The sequence below is a fragment of the Moschus berezovskii genome, chromosome 6, assembly GCF_049115385.1.
Source record: "Moschus berezovskii isolate FMDL1 chromosome 6, NW_MosBer_1.0, whole genome shotgun sequence".
NCBI classification, from domain to species: domain Eukaryota; kingdom Metazoa; phylum Chordata; class Mammalia; order Artiodactyla; family Moschidae; genus Moschus; species Moschus berezovskii.
Window position 1 is genome coordinate 13,579,550 of NC_142465.1, and position 18,228 is coordinate 13,597,777.

Consider the following 18,228-nt stretch of genomic DNA (forward strand, 5'->3'; position numbering starts at 1 on the left):
AGAAGACATGCTTTGGGGGAAATGATTGGAACTGAGTCTTTAAAGGTTGAGCAGGTATTAGCCAGGTGAGGAGACAGTATAGAAAGATAGTACAGAAGAACAGTCATGTTGAAAGGAACAGAGTTGAAAGATAAAATGGCATGTTTGGAGAACTCAAGCAGTTTAGTCTGGTGGAGGTAGATGGGGATGGTGGAGGGAGAGTAAGGCAAAGAGGTTCGGGGAGGAGTGTCCACACTGACTTTCACGCAGGAAGCTCAGGGACAAGGGCAGTTGATAGGATAGCTGTGTAATATATTTGAACTTACTTTACAAGGAAGACATTTTGGAATTAAGCAACATAATCTGACATATGGCCTTTAAAAGTGGCCTGTTTCTGAATTTTTAGATTAGCATTTCTCAGTCTGGTGTGCAAAAATTCTGCATTCAAATCATCTAGGATATTAATTATAAGAGCTGGTTCATGAACCCCACCTCAGGTATTAGAATGGATGAAGCTGATGACAATCAATATTTTAATGGTACCCCAAATTCTTCTGTACACTAACATTTGAGAATTGATGCCCTAGATCAGAGCTCATGTCCTAGTCAGAAATGTTGAGGCCAACCAGGCAGTGATCAAGATTTAAGTGAAACAGAGTTTGTATAAGTCATGTTGACATCTTTTTGAAATAATTACTGCAGTTTGGGGTAGCCTTCAGCTGGATATTCATTTATCGGTGAAAGTTTTCTATAAGAAAAAGGATGTGTTTTAAAGAAAAGAAAAACTGAAAATAGTAAATGCTCTCATAAAGACTGTTTGATGCATTTTTGAAGTGGTAATTGCAGCTCTGTGTAGCTTTCATCTTCCAGTTTTCACCTGAATGGAGCTGTTGATGAATCTCCTTCATATCAGTTGTGAAGTATAAAGGAAGATGAAGAAAAATCATAAAAATAGCTTGACCCTAACAAATCCTTGGTTAATATTTTTTCTTGAACATCAAAAGTGAAAATAAGTACCATTTATTTTATGGCAGATGGATTGCTCATTTAGGGGAAGGAATAAAACCTGTTATTTTTTCAATAAATATACAATTCTAATTTTATCAAGTATGTAAGGTGTAAATATCTCATGAGTTTATTTAAGCTGTATTTAAAAATTTTTAATTCTTCACTTTTATAACTTATTTTTCTAACATCACTAGAGTTTATTTACAGTGCTGTAATTGTCCTCTGAAGTGGAGGTCTCTATTTTGGGCAATGCATAATACTTCATTCTTATAAGAAGAAACATCTTTGCTTCCTAATCTGAAAAGAAAGAAGTACAATATCTCTCCTTCTGCCCAAAGAGGATTGTTCTCTTGTAGCAAACTGCCCTGTCTAATAAAAATGAAGGATTTAGCTCTACAGGCAAATATAGAGGATGTGCTTTTACATCAGGATAACTAGTACAAAACCAATCTGAAGGAAGTCCAATAATCTTATCCAAAAATTTATTTTATGTTCCAATGATATGTCAACCAGCCTGAGGGAAGTTTAATAGGAAAATACATGACAAAGTATTTCATGGATTGAAAAGGAGCTGTAAGCCACAAACATTTCACTTGCTTTGATTATTGCTGCTTAGGCTGGAAGCTGAGAACCATAAGTAGGCCAGTGCAAGAAGGTGTTAAAAATATATGAGTTACCCTTGATCTAGAAGGTAAACTTCACAAAGTACATCTTTCTAGGAGCTAGCATTCACAAAGGGAGGAAGACAATAAAGCCAAAGACAAATCAGATGAGGAAAAGGTCCTGAAAAGTGTAATCAAAATTATAAAAAGAGATTCTATGGCAGAGAGTGATATGGCGGCCTGGTATGCTACATTTTGTGGGCTTAGTGAAATGAAAATGTATACCCCCTTGATTAAAACAGGGATTATTTTCCCCCCCTTTGTTTTGTAGTCTTTTTTGACCTGTCATAGAGTTTTTTCTTTATTACTTAATTCCTTGCTTACTTGGACACAAGTACACTTCCAGGTTGAATGCAGACCCTTACAGGTACTGAGGGCATTGCCCCATAACTCCAACTTGGTACTTGGAAGCAGAAAGAAATGAGGTTAAGCAGAGTCCACTAACAAAATATATACTGTCCTATACAATATACTGAGCCCTTGCAAGTGTGATGTTGGTCTAGGAGACTGAAAACTTCTTGTGAATATGAGTTTATTTAATTTGCCCTATGAAAGATTAATAAAAATGTACACTCTAGTACAGTGTTTTCCAAACTATGCTTTTGTTATTACTTGGGAGAAAAAAATAACCAAAGGATTTCATATCTCCTTCACAATTTTAATTTTGCTTCTAGTTAAAAATTCGCTTTATTTACTTTGACTTAACCACGTATTTAAAAAATTATTATGTGAGTTAATTTCAGTGTTAGAGTCAGCATAATCTTTTATAGGGTATAAATATATAGCTCTTACCCATAAAGAACATTGCATATTCTCACTTTAGGTTGAAGGTACTCTAAATTTTCCTAATGGATTCCATCTCTAGTTTCTCCCTACTAGTATCCTTTCTAGCACACACATTATTTTCTTTTAGTACACAAGCATCGTCTGTAACTTTACTATTCAGAATCCTCTGTCGAAGGCATTTTGCACATGAAATAACAGCCATTGACTGTAATGGGTAACTTGATGGCAAAGGGTCTCAGACTATGCTTGTCGTGGAATCCATGCTGTAGCTTCTTTGTGCTTTCTCTAGTTCTGTAAAAATCTTGAACTTCCTGCCCCCCAAGCCTTTATTTAGCTGATTCCCTTTGCTTGCAATGGTTTCTTTCCTCATTCCATTTTCCATCCCTTTTTATTTTCCCATTTATGGTCTCTTACAGATCAATAATATATGTCCTACCTCTTGCAAGAAGCCTTCCTAAGTTCTTTTGATGGAAATTCATCTCCTCATCCTCCTTACCAACTCTTTCTCTCTCTCTATAGACACACACACACACATTTTGTGCTTATGTTTTTCAGTTATGCAAAGTCATATATTTTTGGTTGTTTCTGTCTCTGAGTCCTGTCTGACTCTTCGTGGCCCCATGGACTCCAGCACACTAGGCTTCGCTGTCCTTCACTATCTTCTGGAGTTTGCTCAGATTCATGTCCATTGACATTTTTGGTACTCAATCATTTTTATTAACCATCAATATAGAATTGCTGGGTCAGCAGGTACATCTGTTGCAGGAAGGGGGACCCCTTCCAGGGCCCGAAACTGGGCTCTTGTCTAACACTCGGAAATGAATTGTCTGAGGAGACACATGTGCTGACAAAGCAAGAGATTTTATTGGGAAAGGGCGCCTGGGTGGAGAGCAGTAGGGTAAGGGAACCCAGGAGAATAGCTCTGCCACATGGCTCGCATTGGGTTTTATGGTGATGGGATTAGTTTCCAGGTTGTCTTTAGCCAATCATTCTGACTCAGAGTCCTTCCTGGTGGTGCAGTCAAGCTGGATGCCAGTGAGGATTCTGGGTCGAACAGGTGGTGTCTCCTTTTGACCTTTCCGGAACTCTTCCAGTTGGTGGAGGCTTACTAGTTCCGTGTTCCTTACCAGGACCTCCTGTCGTAAAACAACTCATGCAAATGGTTACCATGGTGCCTGGCCAGGGTGGGCGGTTTCAATCAGTGTGCTTCCCCTAACATATCCACCTAATGCTCATGCCTTGTCTGCTCTTCTGTATAACTGAGATACCTTTTTCTCTTTGCCCATTTATCTACCTTGAGCCTGTCTACCATTTTGCGTCTTGTTATCAATTTTATGTTTTTCCTATTTTGTTCAATTGTTTTGTCTTTCGTTATAAAATTAAGGAAAGATAGGGCTAAGCAAAAATACTAGTACATAGATATTTATTGATGGATATTAATTTAATTAATGTTTGCATTTTGGTGAGAAAATAAGAAATTCATTTTTTTCTTTATTATGTTTTTTCCCTTTTTTTGAAGAAACGATCAGGTTTTTTTCTGGAAAATAAACCAACATATCAGCTGTGGAAGGCAGGGTACTACATGGTAGTATACTTTCCAGAGAAAGACATCACTATTCTTTGGGATAAAAAGACAACCATCCATATCAAAGTTGGACCACAGTGGAAGGTAAGTCAACCTACTTGGTAGGTCAATCCAAATGAGATACAAGAAATTAAATTACATTTGACTTTTTAATGTTTTATGGAAATAAAATGATTGATGTTTTCCTTTGAGAAATGTTATATTTTTAGAATAACTAACTCAGATCCCAGGGAAGAATACCTTTACCATGTGTTGCATACCATTCTTTTTAACTTCAACTTTACAGTATCCAGTTTTCCAAAGTTACTTAGTTCAGCTTCTTTTATTCCCACTCCCTATGGCATGATTAAATGATGTTGTTTCTAATACAGTTGGATTTATTACAATTTGTGTTCCATCTTTTCCTCCATTTTCCGGATATTTTTAAGCTTACATACAGTAAAATTCTTTAAAAATGTAAAATAACTTATTTTTATGATCTGCAATTCTATGAATTTCAACAAATGCATGGAGTTGTGTCTCCACCACCACAGTTCTAGAAAGAACAGATCTGTCAGCTTCCAAATTTCTTCTGTGTTGCCCTTTTATTGTCAATTGCTACTTCTTACCCTTCACCCTGGGCAACCATTGTATAGTTCTGCCTTTTCTGGATACAGTATAAACGAAATCATGCAATATATAGTCCTTTGGGTCTGGCTTCTTTGACTTGATGAAACACATTCAAGATTCATTCATATTTTTGAATGAATTAATTGCTTGTCCCTGTTTACTCCTGGGTGATACTCTTGTTGTATGGATGTACTAGTTTGTTTTATCAATTAATGGTTGACTACTCAGTCTGGATTGTTTACAGTTCTTTTCAATTTATATTTTACATTGTTTTAATGATTGCTTATTATTAAATATTGTACTAAATATTATTAGATATTTTATTATTTTAGATGTTTAAAATTTTAGTCCTTAAATGTTGAAATGAATAGAGAATATTTCATGGTAATTTTCTTTTACTTTAGAACAAATTATCTGGATTATGTGGAAACTTTGACAAATGTACTTCAAATGATATGACCACATCCAATAACTTAGAAGTGAGAAATGCCCAGGTATTTGGAGATAGTTGGGCATTAGGACAGGTAAGTGGAATATATATATTTTAGAACAAAACAAATATTTTCTGGTGTACTTAACCACTAAAACATTTTATTCTTACAGGAAAATTTATTTAGGTAATACTATTTTATGCAATATTTTATGGTAAATTATAGTTGACAAAGTCAAACTGCTTTTACATTTAATTTCTCATGCAATCCTTGCGACAATCTGTTAATGTAAAGGGTATTGACTCCATATTATAGATGAAGAAATTGAGGCTTCAGTTCAGTTGCTCAGTCATGTGCGACTCTTTGCGACCCCATGAATCACAGCATGCCAGGCCTCGCTGTCCATCACCAGCTCTCAGAGTTCACTCAAACTCATGTCCATCGAGTCGGTAATGCCATCCAGCCATCTCATTTTCTGTCGTCCCCTTCTCCTCCTGCCCCCAACCTTTCCCAGCATCAGAGTCTTTTCCAGTGAGACAACTCTTCGCATGAGGTGGCCAAAGTATTGGAGTTTCAGCTTTAGTATCAGTCCTTCCAATGAACACCCAGGACTGATCTCCTTTAGAATGGACTGGTTGGATCTCCTTGCAATCCAAGGGACTCTCAAGAGTCTTCTCCAGCACCACAGCTCAAAAACATCAATTCTTCAGTGATCAGCTTTCTTCACAGTCCAACTCTCACATCCATACATGACCACTGGAAAAGCCATAGCCTTGACTAGACGGACCTTTGTTGGCAAAGTAATGTCTCTGCTTTTTAATATACTATCTAGGTTGGTCATAACTTTCCTTCCAAGGAGTAAGCGTCTTTTAATTTCATGGCTGCAATCAGCAAAGCCTTTGACTGTGTGGATCACAATAAACTGTGGAACATTCTGAAAGAGATGGGAATACCAGACCACCTGACCTGCCTTTTGAGAAACCTGTATGCAGGTCAGAAAGCAACAGTTAAAACCAGACATGGAACAACAGACTGGTTCCAAATAGGAAAAGGAGTATGTCAAGGTAGTATATTGTCACCCTGCTTGTTTAACTTATATGCAGAGCACATCATGAGGAACACTGGCCTGGAAGAAGCACAAGCTGGAATCAAGATTGCCGGAAGAAATATCAATAACCTCAGATATGCAGATAATACCACCCTTATGGCAGAAAGTGAAGAGGAACTAAAAAGTCTCTTGATGAAAGTGAAAGAGGAGAGTGAAAAGGTTGGCTTAAAGCTCAACATTAAGAAAGCAAAGATCATGGCATCTGGTCCCATCACTTCATGGGAAATAGATGGGAAAACAGTGGAAACAATTGAGGCTTAAGAAGGTTAAATTCAGCAGTGGCCACAGGACAGTAAAAGGTCAGTCTTCATCCCAATCCCAAAGAAAGGCAATGCCAAAGAATGCTCAAACTACTGCACAATTGCACTCATCCTACATACTAGTAAAGTCATGCTCAAAATTCTCCAAGCCAGGCTTCAGCAATATATGAACCATGAACTTCCAGATATTCAAGCTGGTTTTAGAAAAGGCAGAGGAACCAAAGATCAAATTGCCAACATCCGCTGGATCATGGAAAAAGCAAGAGAGTTCCAGAAAAATATCTATTTCTGCTTCATTGACTATGCCAAAACCTTTGTGTGGATCACAACAAACTGTGGAAAATTCTGAAAGAGATGTGAATAGCAGACCACCTGACCTTCCTCTTGAGAAACCTGTATGCAGGTCAGGAAGCTACAGTCAGAACTGGACATGGAACAACGGACTGGCTCCAAATAGGAAAAGGAGTGTCAAGGTTGTATCTTGTCACCCTGCTTATTTAACTTATATGCAGAGTACATCATGAGGAACGCTGGCCTGGAAGAAGCACAGGCTGGAATCAAGATTGCCGGGAGAAATATCAATAACCTCAGATATGCAGATGACACCACCCTTATGACAGAAAGTGAAGAGGAACTCCAAAGCCTCTTGATGAAAGTGAAAGAGGAGAGTGAAAAGGTTGGCTTGAAGCTCAACATTCAGAAAACTAAGATCATGGCATTTGGTCCCATCACTTCATGGGAAATAGATGGGGAAACAGTGGCAGACTTTATATTTTGGGGCTCCAGAATCACTGCAGATGCTGATTGTAGCCATGAAATTAAAGATGTTTACTCCTTGGAAGGAAAGTTATGACCAAACTAGACAGCATATTAAAAAGCAGAGACATTACTTTGCCAAAAAAGGTCCGTCTAGTCAAGGCTATGGTTTTTCCAGTGGTCACGTATGGATGTGACAATTGGACTGTGAAGAAAGCTGATTGCCGAAGAATTGATGCTTTTGAACTGTGGTGCTGGAGAAGACTCTTGAGAGTTCTTTGGACTGCAAGGAGATCCAACCAGTCTATTCTAAAGGAGATCAGTCCTGGGTGTTCATTGGAAGGACTGATACTAAAGCTGAAACTCCAATACTTTGGCCACCTCATGCGGTGAACTGACTCCCTGGAAAAGACTCTGATGCTAGGAGGGATTGGGGGCAGGAGGAGAAGGGGACGACAGAGAATGAGATGGCTGGATGGCATCACCGACTCGATGGACATGAGTTTGAGTGAACTCAGGGAGTTGGTGATGGACAGGGAGGCCTGGCGTGCTGTGATTCATGGGGTCGCAAAGAGTCGGACACGAGTGAGCGACTGAACTGAACTGAACTGAAAATGTATCCAGAAAGTCACAGAGATGATGTTCAAATTCCCATCTTCTAATATCGTTCTTTTCCTTTCTAACGCTCTTTTAATGTATTTGTATTTCAAATGATGTTTCTTTTGTCAGCTCAAGGTAATGAATAAATGAAGAAAGAATTTCTTAACATTTGTTCTCCAGACATGGCTGTGTGTGGGGTAGGGAGGGGTAAAGAGTGAATTCCTGGCCGACTACCTTAGGGAGCAGTTAGGATGAATTAAGTCAGTCATATGTATTTTTTGAAGGATTTCTTGAGGCATTATATGCCTTCAGCGGGGGATGTGTTTGAAGGAATTCCCAAATTTACTGACACAGAGCTTATGTTTTTGTATATCAGTTCTCAAAGAAATAGTTTTCTATGGGATACAATCTGAGAAACGCTGAACTAAGAAAACAGTCAAAATGGAAATTTGTTCTACTCTTTTCTTCTTCTTTTTTAAACCTATTTTTTCTAACTGAAAATAGAGTCTGCAACTACAATTTCCTGGTTGGTTACTATTTGATTAGTTGTTTTACTATTTTGCCTAGTTTACTAATATATCTAAGCCTCTTTAAAAAATTAAAAGGGGACTAGGATTAAACATTCACCCAATTTAGTAAAATTTTAAGCAGTATATTTCATTGTGGTCTACATTAAAAAGTATAAAGATTTTATTTTTTTATATAAGACGAATTAAGGGATACTTAATTTATAATCATACTTAAATATTTAGACCAATCAAAGAATTTTAAACTCATTTATACCTAGTGGACAAAGCTGAAAATGAAAAAAAAACATTTTCATTCAGTAAGTTCTGTTTAGCACTTAATGTTTTCCTAGACATATGAACACATAATATGATTAAAACAGCCACTGCCCTTGGGAATTTAGTTTAGCAGCTGAGGTAGAAAAATTAACAATGGCACTCTGAGACAGGTGCTTTGAAAGAGGTGTATATAACATGGAGTCTATGGTCAAAGGAAGAGGCCGCTGAGTTGGCTATCACAAGACTCTCAGGAGCCATACCACTGAAGGTGACGGGAGTGGGGAGAGGGCGGCAGCAGAGGAGGGCGCAGCCCTTCAGAAGGAGCCAGGAGGACTGGCGTGAGTGCTGTGCCTGTGTGCTACATTGCTCCTGTTGTGCCCGACTCTTTGTGAGCCCATGGGTCCTAGAGGCTCCTCTCTCCGTGGGATTTTCCAGGGGAGAATACAGGAGTGAGTTCTCACACCCTCCTGCATGGATTTTCCCAAGCCATGGATTGAACCCATGTCTCTTACGTTCCCTACATTGGCAGGCAGGTTCTCTACCACTAGCGCCACCTGGGAAGCCTGAGCATAGTGGTTGTTTCTGTTCAGTTACTCAATCATGTCTGACTATTTGCGACGCCGTGGACTGTGGCATGCCAGGCTTCCCTGCCCTTCACCATCTCCTGGAGCTTGCTCAAACTCATGTTCATTGAGTCGGCGATGCCATCTAACTATTTTGTCCTCTGTCATCCCCTTCTCCTTCTGCTTTCAGTCTTTCACAGCATCAGGGTCTTTTCTGAAGAGTCAGTTCTTCATATCAGGTGACCAAAGTATTGGAGCTTCAGCTTCAGCATCAGTCCTTCCAATGACTATTCAGGACTGATTTCCTTTAGGATTCACTGGTTTGATCTTCTTGCAGTCCAAGGGGCTTTCAAGAGTCTTCCCCAATACCACAGTTCAAAAGCATCAATTCTTCAGCACTTAGCCTTCTTAATGGTCCAATTCTCACATCCATACATGACTACTGGAAAAACCATAGCTTTGACTAGACAGACATTTTTGTTGGCAAAGTAATGTCTGTTCTTTGCTGTCTAGGTTTGTCATAGCTTTTCTTCCAAGGAGCAAGCACCTTAATTCCATGGCTGCAGTCACCATCTGCAGTGATTTTGGAGCCGAAGAAAATAAAATCTGTCACTGTTTCCATTGTTTCCCTGTCTATATGCCATGAAGTGATGGGACCGGATGCCATGATCTTCGTTTTTTGAGTGTTGAGTTTTAAGCTAGCTTTTTCATGCTTCTCTTTCACCTTCATCAAGAGGCTGTTTAGTTCCTCTTTGCTTTCATCCATAAGGATGGTATCATTTGCATATCTGAGGTTATTGATATTTCTCCCCATAATCTTGATTCCAGCTTGTGAGTCACCTAGCCTGGCATTTCATATGCTGAACTCTGCATTAAAGTTAAATAAACAGGGTAACAACATAGTCTTGACATACTACTTTCCCAATTTTGAAACAGTTCATTGTTCCTTGTCTGGTTCTGTTTCTTTTTGTTCTGCATACAGATTTCCCAGGAGGCATGGAAGGTGGTCTGGTATCCCCTTCTCTTTAAGAGTTTTCCAGTTTGTTGTGATCCACACAGGCAAAGGCTTTAGGGTAGTCAATGAAGCAGAAGTAGATGCTTTTCTGGAACTCTCTTGCTTTCTCTATGATCCAACGGATGTTGGCAATTTGATCTCTCATTCCTCTGCCTTTTCTAAATCCAGTTTGAACATCTGGAAGTTCTTGGTTCATGTACTATTGAAGCCTAACTTGGAGAATTTTGAACATTACTTGCTAGCATATATAATGAGTGCAATTGTGTGGTAGTTTGAACATTCTTTGGCATTGTCCTTCATTGGGATTGGAATGAAAACTGACCTTTTCCAGTCCTGTGGCCACTGCTGAGTTTTCCAAATTTGCTGGCATATTGAGTGCAGCACTTTCCCAGCATCATCTTTCAGGATTTGAAATAGCTCAGCTGGAATTCCATCACCTCCACTAGCTTTGTTCATAGTGATGCTTTCTAAGACCCACTTGACTTCACATTCCAGGATGTCTGACTCTAGGTGAGTGGTCACATCATTGGTTATCTGGGTCATGAAGATCTTTTTTTTGTACAGTTCTTTTGTGTATTCTTGCCACCTCTTCTGAATACCTTCTGCTTCTGTTAGGTTCATAATGTTTCTGTCCTTTATTGAGCCCATCTTTTCATGAAATGTTCTCTTGGTATCTCTAATTTTCTTGAAGAGATCTCTAGGCTTTCCCATTCTATTGTTTACTCTATTTCTTTGCATGGATCACTTAGGAAGGCTTTCTTATCTCTCCTTGCTATTCTTTGGAACTCTGCAGTCAGATGGGTATGTCTTTCCTTTTCTCCTTTGCCTTTAGCTTCTCTTCTCTTCTCTGCTAGTTGTAAGGCTTTCTCAGACAAACATTTTCCCCTTTGAATTTCTTTTTCTTGGGGATGGTTTTGATCACTGCCTCCTATGTAGTGTTACAAACCAATGTCCATAGTTTTTCAGGCATTCTGTCTATCAGGTCTAATCACCTGAATCTATTTGTCACTTTCCGTGTATATTCGTAAGGGGTTTGATTTAGGTCATACCTGAATGGCCTAGTGGTTTTCCCTACTTTCTTCAATTTAAGTCTGAATTTGGCAATAGGGAGTTCATAATCTGAGTATGGTACCTTACAGGAATTTTATGCAGTTCATTATGGCTGTGGTAAATGGTCTGAAGTAGGGAATGGCTGGAATGCAAAATATAGGGCTGCAATATTCGTGTGCTAGGATCTAGACTCAAAGGCTCTTAACTAGCTAGGCACTTATAATTCAACTAAGAAATGTTACATTTTGAAGATTTAGAAAACTGTCCAAATTTGAGAGACATCTGAAACATCAGACTCTGTTGAAATAATTGCAAAATAAAGGATTGATTTGAAGAATTCAAGTCTCCTGTCTTCCTGGATTACTGGTTAGACACTGGTGCTCTTCCAAAAGACAGGGCAAAGAGGAAAGTTGGTGGTAGGGAGCAGTGGGGGCAAGACAGTGGTGTAAAGAAAAGTACAGGTCAGGATATGTTGAGAAAGAAGTGACAGAGATTTTATGTGGAAATGAGATTTCAGAAAAGAGATCTGGAATGGAAATATGGAAATATCCAAGTTTGGAGATTTCAGAAAAGAGATCTGGGATTTGGCAGTTACTATTATATACAGGGGGCTTCCCTTGTGGCTCAGCTGGTAAAGAATCCACCCACAATGCAGGAGACCTGGGTTCAATCCCTGGGTTGGGAAGATCCCCTGGAAAAGGGAAAGGCTACCCACTCCAGTATTCTGGTCTGGAGAATTCTATGGACTGTATAGTCCATGGGGTTGCAGAGTCTGCTGAAGGCATGAGAAGTGTATTGAATGAAAAAATAGAGACTTGAAGGTCAAGCCTTGCAGAGAAGGGAAGTGGAATGAGGATGGGGAATAGCAGCGAATGAATCGGGAGGAAACCCACCGGAAAATGTTGCCACCAGAAACACGTGAGCCATGTAAGAGGCAGAGGCAGAGACGGGGAGAGATCAGAGGAGGCGAAGACCGAGAAGTTGCCTTTGTACTTGGTAATGAGGAGATCAGTGATCACCTTTGCCAGTTTGAGGGAGGTGGAATAGAAGAGGTGGAGACCAAATCGCTGAGTATCTGGGAGGCAAGCTGTAGCTGCTTGAGTATATGTGACCCCTCAGAGGATGGCTTGTGATAGAAATGAAAGACATGAAAATTAAAGGAAAAAGAATAATTTGATTTTGAAAAATTTTTAGTCATATAACACTACAGTTGACAGTTTAAAAATCATTTAACTTCACTTTTTAATATTGTCATGGTTTTAATAGTAAATTTAGTTACTTTCAAAAATAACATATGCTATTAACATGAGCTGGCTGAGCACAGGTGCTTTCGGTAAAGTCTGTCTAAAAGAATGAGAATATATTAGATATGATTGTAGTGGTTGAAGTCAGATTAGGTTACTCTGGTTTCAGCTTCAGAAATTTCCTCGTTAAAAACTTTCTTTTCTCGCTTAACTTTTCCCACAGTGCGAAACCCCGATTGAATCATTTAAACCCTGTGAGGCACATCAAAACAAATTTCCTTATGCCAAGAAAGAATGCTCCATTTTGTACAGTGATGTTTTTGCTTCTTGTCGCAATGTGGTACGTGAGTACTTTATTAAACTTTCCAACTTAAACAAGTACTGCAGTGTCTATAATGTTGAGATTAACTGGACAAATACTTTAGCTTCCCATTGGTTTTTTAGGTATTCTACCTAACCCTTATTAGGAAGACTGATTCGGGAATTTGTTTTTCTGTAGAACTGGCACATTAGGTGATTTACATTCTTCCTCATGCCATCTTATTAACAGAGTACATTTGTACATAATATTTGTTAATGGTCTTTTTCAGTTTATGAAACATTTTTATGTCCATTATCAAAGCTATAAATGCTTAGTTTTCTTCAGAGAACACCACCAAATGGCATTCTTCTCCTTAACCCAAAGTAAAATGATTATTAGTGGCACATTTAAAATAGTTTTAGAAGCACATCCCAAGATAGAATGTAATTTATTTAGAAATTAACTTTCTAAATGTCTTTTCAACATAACAATTTTAGGCCCCAGTAGAAGTTTGAAAAGTAGTTTTAGATATTATTAAAAACAAAGTATGTTTGAAAGCAGAACGTTCTTTTAATGCCATGCGAATATGCCAATAATGAAACAATGAGCTTTACAAAATGTGAATCTGTTGTATTGAAGACACTGAAATTGTATTTGTCAGTCCTGTTCCCTGTTTTGCTAGTTCTTTGATCTTACATTTGCCTAATAAATTCTTTTTTCGTTTGGGCAAATAGAGGTTTGAGATATTTAGAACTCTCTAGGTGGCAGTGTTAAGCTGATTATAGCAGATTTTGAAAATCTACCAGTTAGTTTTCTTTTAGAAGGCTGAAGTTTAATCAACTGTAGTTAGTACATTTTGAAATTAATTTATCTTTTACTTCATTTCAGATTGATGTCACTTCTTTTGCTAAAAATTGTCATGAAGACACGTGTAACTGTAATCTTGGTGGGGATTGTGAATGTTTATGCACAAGCGTAGCAGCATATGCATACAAGTGTTGTCAGGAAGGGGTTTCTGTTCACTGGAGATCATCTACTCTTTGTTGTGAGTACCCTAATTGGAACCTCATCATCAGGTGGGAAGCTTATGAGGAGATTCATGTTGTCCTATCTTAAAAATGATGCCATGGAACTCAGGGAAATCAAATTTAAGATGAGTAAATTTTATATTCTTTTGACGAGATATATAAATTGTAGTATAGCTAAAGGATTTATAAAAGAAATTTTGAAGTAAGTTTTTCTGTTCTGTGTTTGAGTTATCACTGTAACATTTGAACTATAAATTATGTACCATCCTTGGAGAAATTGTTTATAACTCTCTTATGGCTATGAAATTCCACTGTTCTAGTGATAAGAAACATTGTTTTAAAAACATCATTTTAAATTTGTATTCAGATTTGAATTTAAACTTTTCATTTACTCCTATAGATAGTACATCATCTGATAAATAGCTTATGATTTTAACACTTTCAGTGGACTATAGACTGGCTAATATATTTGCCTACCTATAATCTTAGGAAATTTAATAAATTATTATACAGTACTCTTAAAGAATCCTCTTAGCTCAGAGAAAATTCCCAAATAATGATGTCATTCTGAGTTCTTTTACCTGGTTATTGGTAATCATATTTTGCACATATTCAAGATAAGTGGTCAGATTCTTATTTAGTTTAACATTTCTTCTTTTATCCTTTTAGCACTTGATTGTGAATACTACAATGAAGGTATGTGAGAATATCAGGATACTATTTTATTAAATGTATCTTTGGATTCACAGTTTTTGAACAACTTTTCTGGGAACAAAGTATAAATAGTTCATAATTTGGTGTACAATTAATCCTTGAACAAGGCGGAGGTTGAGGGCACTTCAGTTCAGTTCAGTTCAGTTCAGTTCAGTCGCTCAGTCGTGTCCGACTCTTTGCGACCCCATGAATCACAGCACACAAGGCCTCCCTGTCCATCCCCAACTCCCGGAGTTCACTCAAACTCATGTCCATTGAGTCGGTGATGCCACCCAGCCATCTCATTCTCTGTCGTCCCCGTCTCCTCCCGCCCCCAATCCCTCCTAGCATCAGACTCTTTTCCAGTGAGTCAACTCATCGCATGAGGTGGCCAAAGTATTGGAGTTTCAGCTTTAGCATCAGTCCTTCCAATGAACACCCACGACTGATCTCCTTTAGAATGGACTGGTTGGATCTCCTTGCAGTCCAAGGGACTCTCAAGAGTCTTCTCCAGCACCACAGTTCAAAAGCATCAATTCTTCGGTGATCAGCTTTCTTCACCTCAGCAATTGGTCACCTTCATATTTGCAGTTCTATATTCTTAGATTCAACCTACCATGGATTGTATTGTTGTTCATTACTTAAATTGTGTTCGACTCTTTTGTGACCCTGTAGACTGTAGCCCACCAGGCTCCTCTGTCCATGGAATTTCTCAGGCAAGAATGTTGGCGTGGGTTGCCATTTCCTTCTCTAGAGGGTATTCCCAACCCAGGAATCAAATCCACGTCTCCTACATTGGCAGGCAGATTCTTACCATTGAGCCACCAGGGAGCCCCACAGTGCTATATATTTCCTATTGAAACAAATCTGCTTAGAAGTGGACTTGCACGTTGAAATCATGTTGTTTGTGTCAACTGTATGACTCAATGAAAGCCATTGCCTTCTAAAATGTATCTAAACTTCTAAGTATTTGTGTTAAAATTTATTCCCTTGAAAAATAATAGAGTGTTGTAACTAAGTTCTCAGCACCTAGGAAGCTCTTAGTCCCAGAATAACATGAAGGAATGAGTAAAGTTAGCTAATTTTTTTGTAAAAAGGATGAAGGATATACATACCTCTTACCATTATGAATAAAAATGGACATTGTTTGAACTCTATTATGCTGTGGAAATTAAAAAAAGAAATAATAATACAGAAATTTGTTTAGCCATCAGTTTACAGAAAATAATTATTTATATATTATCAGAATGAGAACTTACTGATTTGGTAATAATGAAAGTATCCTAGTCCCCCAAGCATTCAAATTTGCAACCGGAAGTCTAAGAGGAGTCAGTTCAGTTTAGTCGCTCAGTCGTGTCTGACTCTTTGCGACCCCATGGACTGCAGCACACCAGGCTTCCCTGCCCGTCACCAACTCCTGGAGCTTACTCAAACTCATGTCCATCGAGTCGGTGATGTCATCCAACCATCTCATCCTCTGTCGTCCCCTTCTCCTCCTGCCTTCAATTTTCCCAGCATCAGGGTCTTTTCCATGGAGTCAGTGAGTCTAAGAGGAGGTGCTGCCTAAAGCCAAGGCATAGATGTAAGAGACAGAATTATATCCTCTTTGAAAATGCCAGACATTAGCAGAGCCGATGCTGCTTTTTGTCAAACCTGTTTGATGAGGAAGGCCTAGTCACTGACACCTAATTCAGACAAAAAAATGATGATCCAGGGAGGTGTCCGTTTTATTAGTAACTGGGCAAAAACCCATGATGATTAGGTTAGATTTGCAGTTATAGGAGAGCTGACCCATTACAGAAAAAACCCAGACCACCAATCCAAAGTGTTTTTGGTGACTGAGCCAGGGAGAAATCTGTCAACTATAAAAGTACAAAGAAAATCTGAAAATTTTAGTAAAACAGAGATGATAAATCAAAAAGAAAATGGATGTTTTAGTCAGAGGAGCCTGCTGTGCTGTAATCCATGGGGTCACAAAAAGTCAGACACGACTTAGTGACTGAACAGCAACAACAACAAATACCTAATAATAACAATAGTTTTTGTTGCATTAATGACATCTTTGTCATATAATTTAAGCTTCAAAATATGCCTGAAAAGCATAACATTATATTACTATCATTGTTAACACTTTACAAAGGGAGAAATTGAGCACAGATGAATGAGATAACTTGGTCCAAGTCATACAGCCAAAATGTGGTGAATGGATTTATGAACAATCTAAGTCCCAACCATTGAGCTTGATCTCTGTGCTGCACTGTCTGGTAGTGGTTAGCATGTCCTAGTCTAGGGATGACCACAGCACATCATTATCATATGCTCTAACACAACGTGCAGACCATAATATGAGAAAATGCGCCAGTTACTCCCTCACTTAGGAATTCCTGCCTCATACAGTTCGGCCATAAAAAATCTCCATCTGTGCCTTTGCACTTTCTGGTGTTCCTTCTGCAGTCTCTTGGAAACAGAAGCAGAATTGTCTATGAATATTGAATTTCTACCTCTTGCTCCTTCGGATGTACTGCTTTTTGTCAATAAATCTGCTGCATTTCTTTCTTCTAATGTGTTACAAGATTCTTCAAACCAGTTCTTCTAGTTTCATTTGTTAACGCTGTATTGGTAGTATTCAGAGGGTGAGCAAGGGACATTTTGCTTTCATGAGTGACAGAGATTCTGTTTCCTGTGATCAAAGTAATAGGGGATAGAGTCAACCTGCCAAGGAGACTAAGAGATTATGAAAGTACTGTGATGCCTAAGGTAGATAATTGAAAGGGAATGAAGAGTTGTGGAAATTGTTGATACTAATAAAAGTAAATCATTTAAAATGGTTATCCTTAATTTGTTTCATCTCAATTTCACCACTATTATAAAATTACCTAGTCTTTGCCCAGCCATAGCTAGTGTTTTCTCTGGACACTGTGTTATTAAAATACTTAAATTATTCAAAGCAAATACAGAGATAAAAGACTGTGATTCTGTAGGAGGAAATGTTTTTAAAAGTAGGAAACTTCAGAGGTTGCTGCTGAGATGAGTTTATAACCCTTTATACAATGACTTTCTATAATATTTTAATGTTCATTTTTATGGAATTTGCTAAAAATATAAAGGTTCTGTTGCTATATTTTGCTAAAAATTGTTACATAAGTTTTTAAGTTCAGAGTGATTTTATTAGATCGGATATACTTGTTGCTGCTGCTGCTGCTAAGTCGCTTCAGTTGTGTCCGACTCTGTGCGACCCCAGAGACAGCAGCCCACCAGGCTCCCCCGTCCCTGGGATTCTCCAGGCAAGAACACTGGAGGGGGTTCGGATATACTCAATACTGTTTAAATAATCAATACAGGAAATGATTGCTTTAAGTATACAGAAATTATAATTCTCCCTACAGAAGATTAATGATAAAGTCAATGACTTTTGCTCTCAATTGCTAGTGAAAATGCAGGAAAACAATTCACATGCAAGATATCCATCAACTTGGAGTCGATTCAGAAACTTTCAATTTTTATACAAATGGATTTCTCAGATCACAATTGTCTCTTCACATTGCTGTAGGAAGGCACTTGTCTTGTAGGGGAGAGAATATTTTGTTTAATGGTCTGTCTCCTTTCTCCTATTCTCCTCTTGGCCATCTGTGCCTGAGAGTGCTTGGAGCTCACAAGCTGTGTTTGTATATGTCTTCTTCATTTTGAATTGTATTTCATAATTTACACATTTATGTCCCCATTTGTAAATTATTTACATAGTTACACAAATCTTTGTATTTATAA

At 38.2% G+C, this 18,228-nt stretch overlaps 1 protein-coding gene across 3 annotated transcripts in view; it reads left to right on the forward strand.

Moving 5' to 3' along the window:
• The window catches only part of OTOGL (otogelin like), a 181,243-nt gene that overhangs the window by 96,407 nt on the left and 66,608 nt on the right, over positions 1-18,228 (forward strand). For all 3 annotated transcript variants that reach the window (XM_088836670.1, XM_055395155.2, XM_088836668.1), the window contains 5 exons: positions 3,955-4,104; positions 5,034-5,153; positions 12,665-12,781; positions 13,631-13,787; positions 14,440-14,466. In XM_088836670.1, the coding sequence (XP_088692796.1) occupies positions 3,955-4,104; positions 5,034-5,153; positions 12,665-12,781; positions 13,631-13,787; positions 14,440-14,466 (571 nt within the window). The remainder of the gene's footprint in view (positions 1-3,954; positions 4,105-5,033; positions 5,154-12,664; positions 12,782-13,630; positions 13,788-14,439; positions 14,467-18,228) is intronic.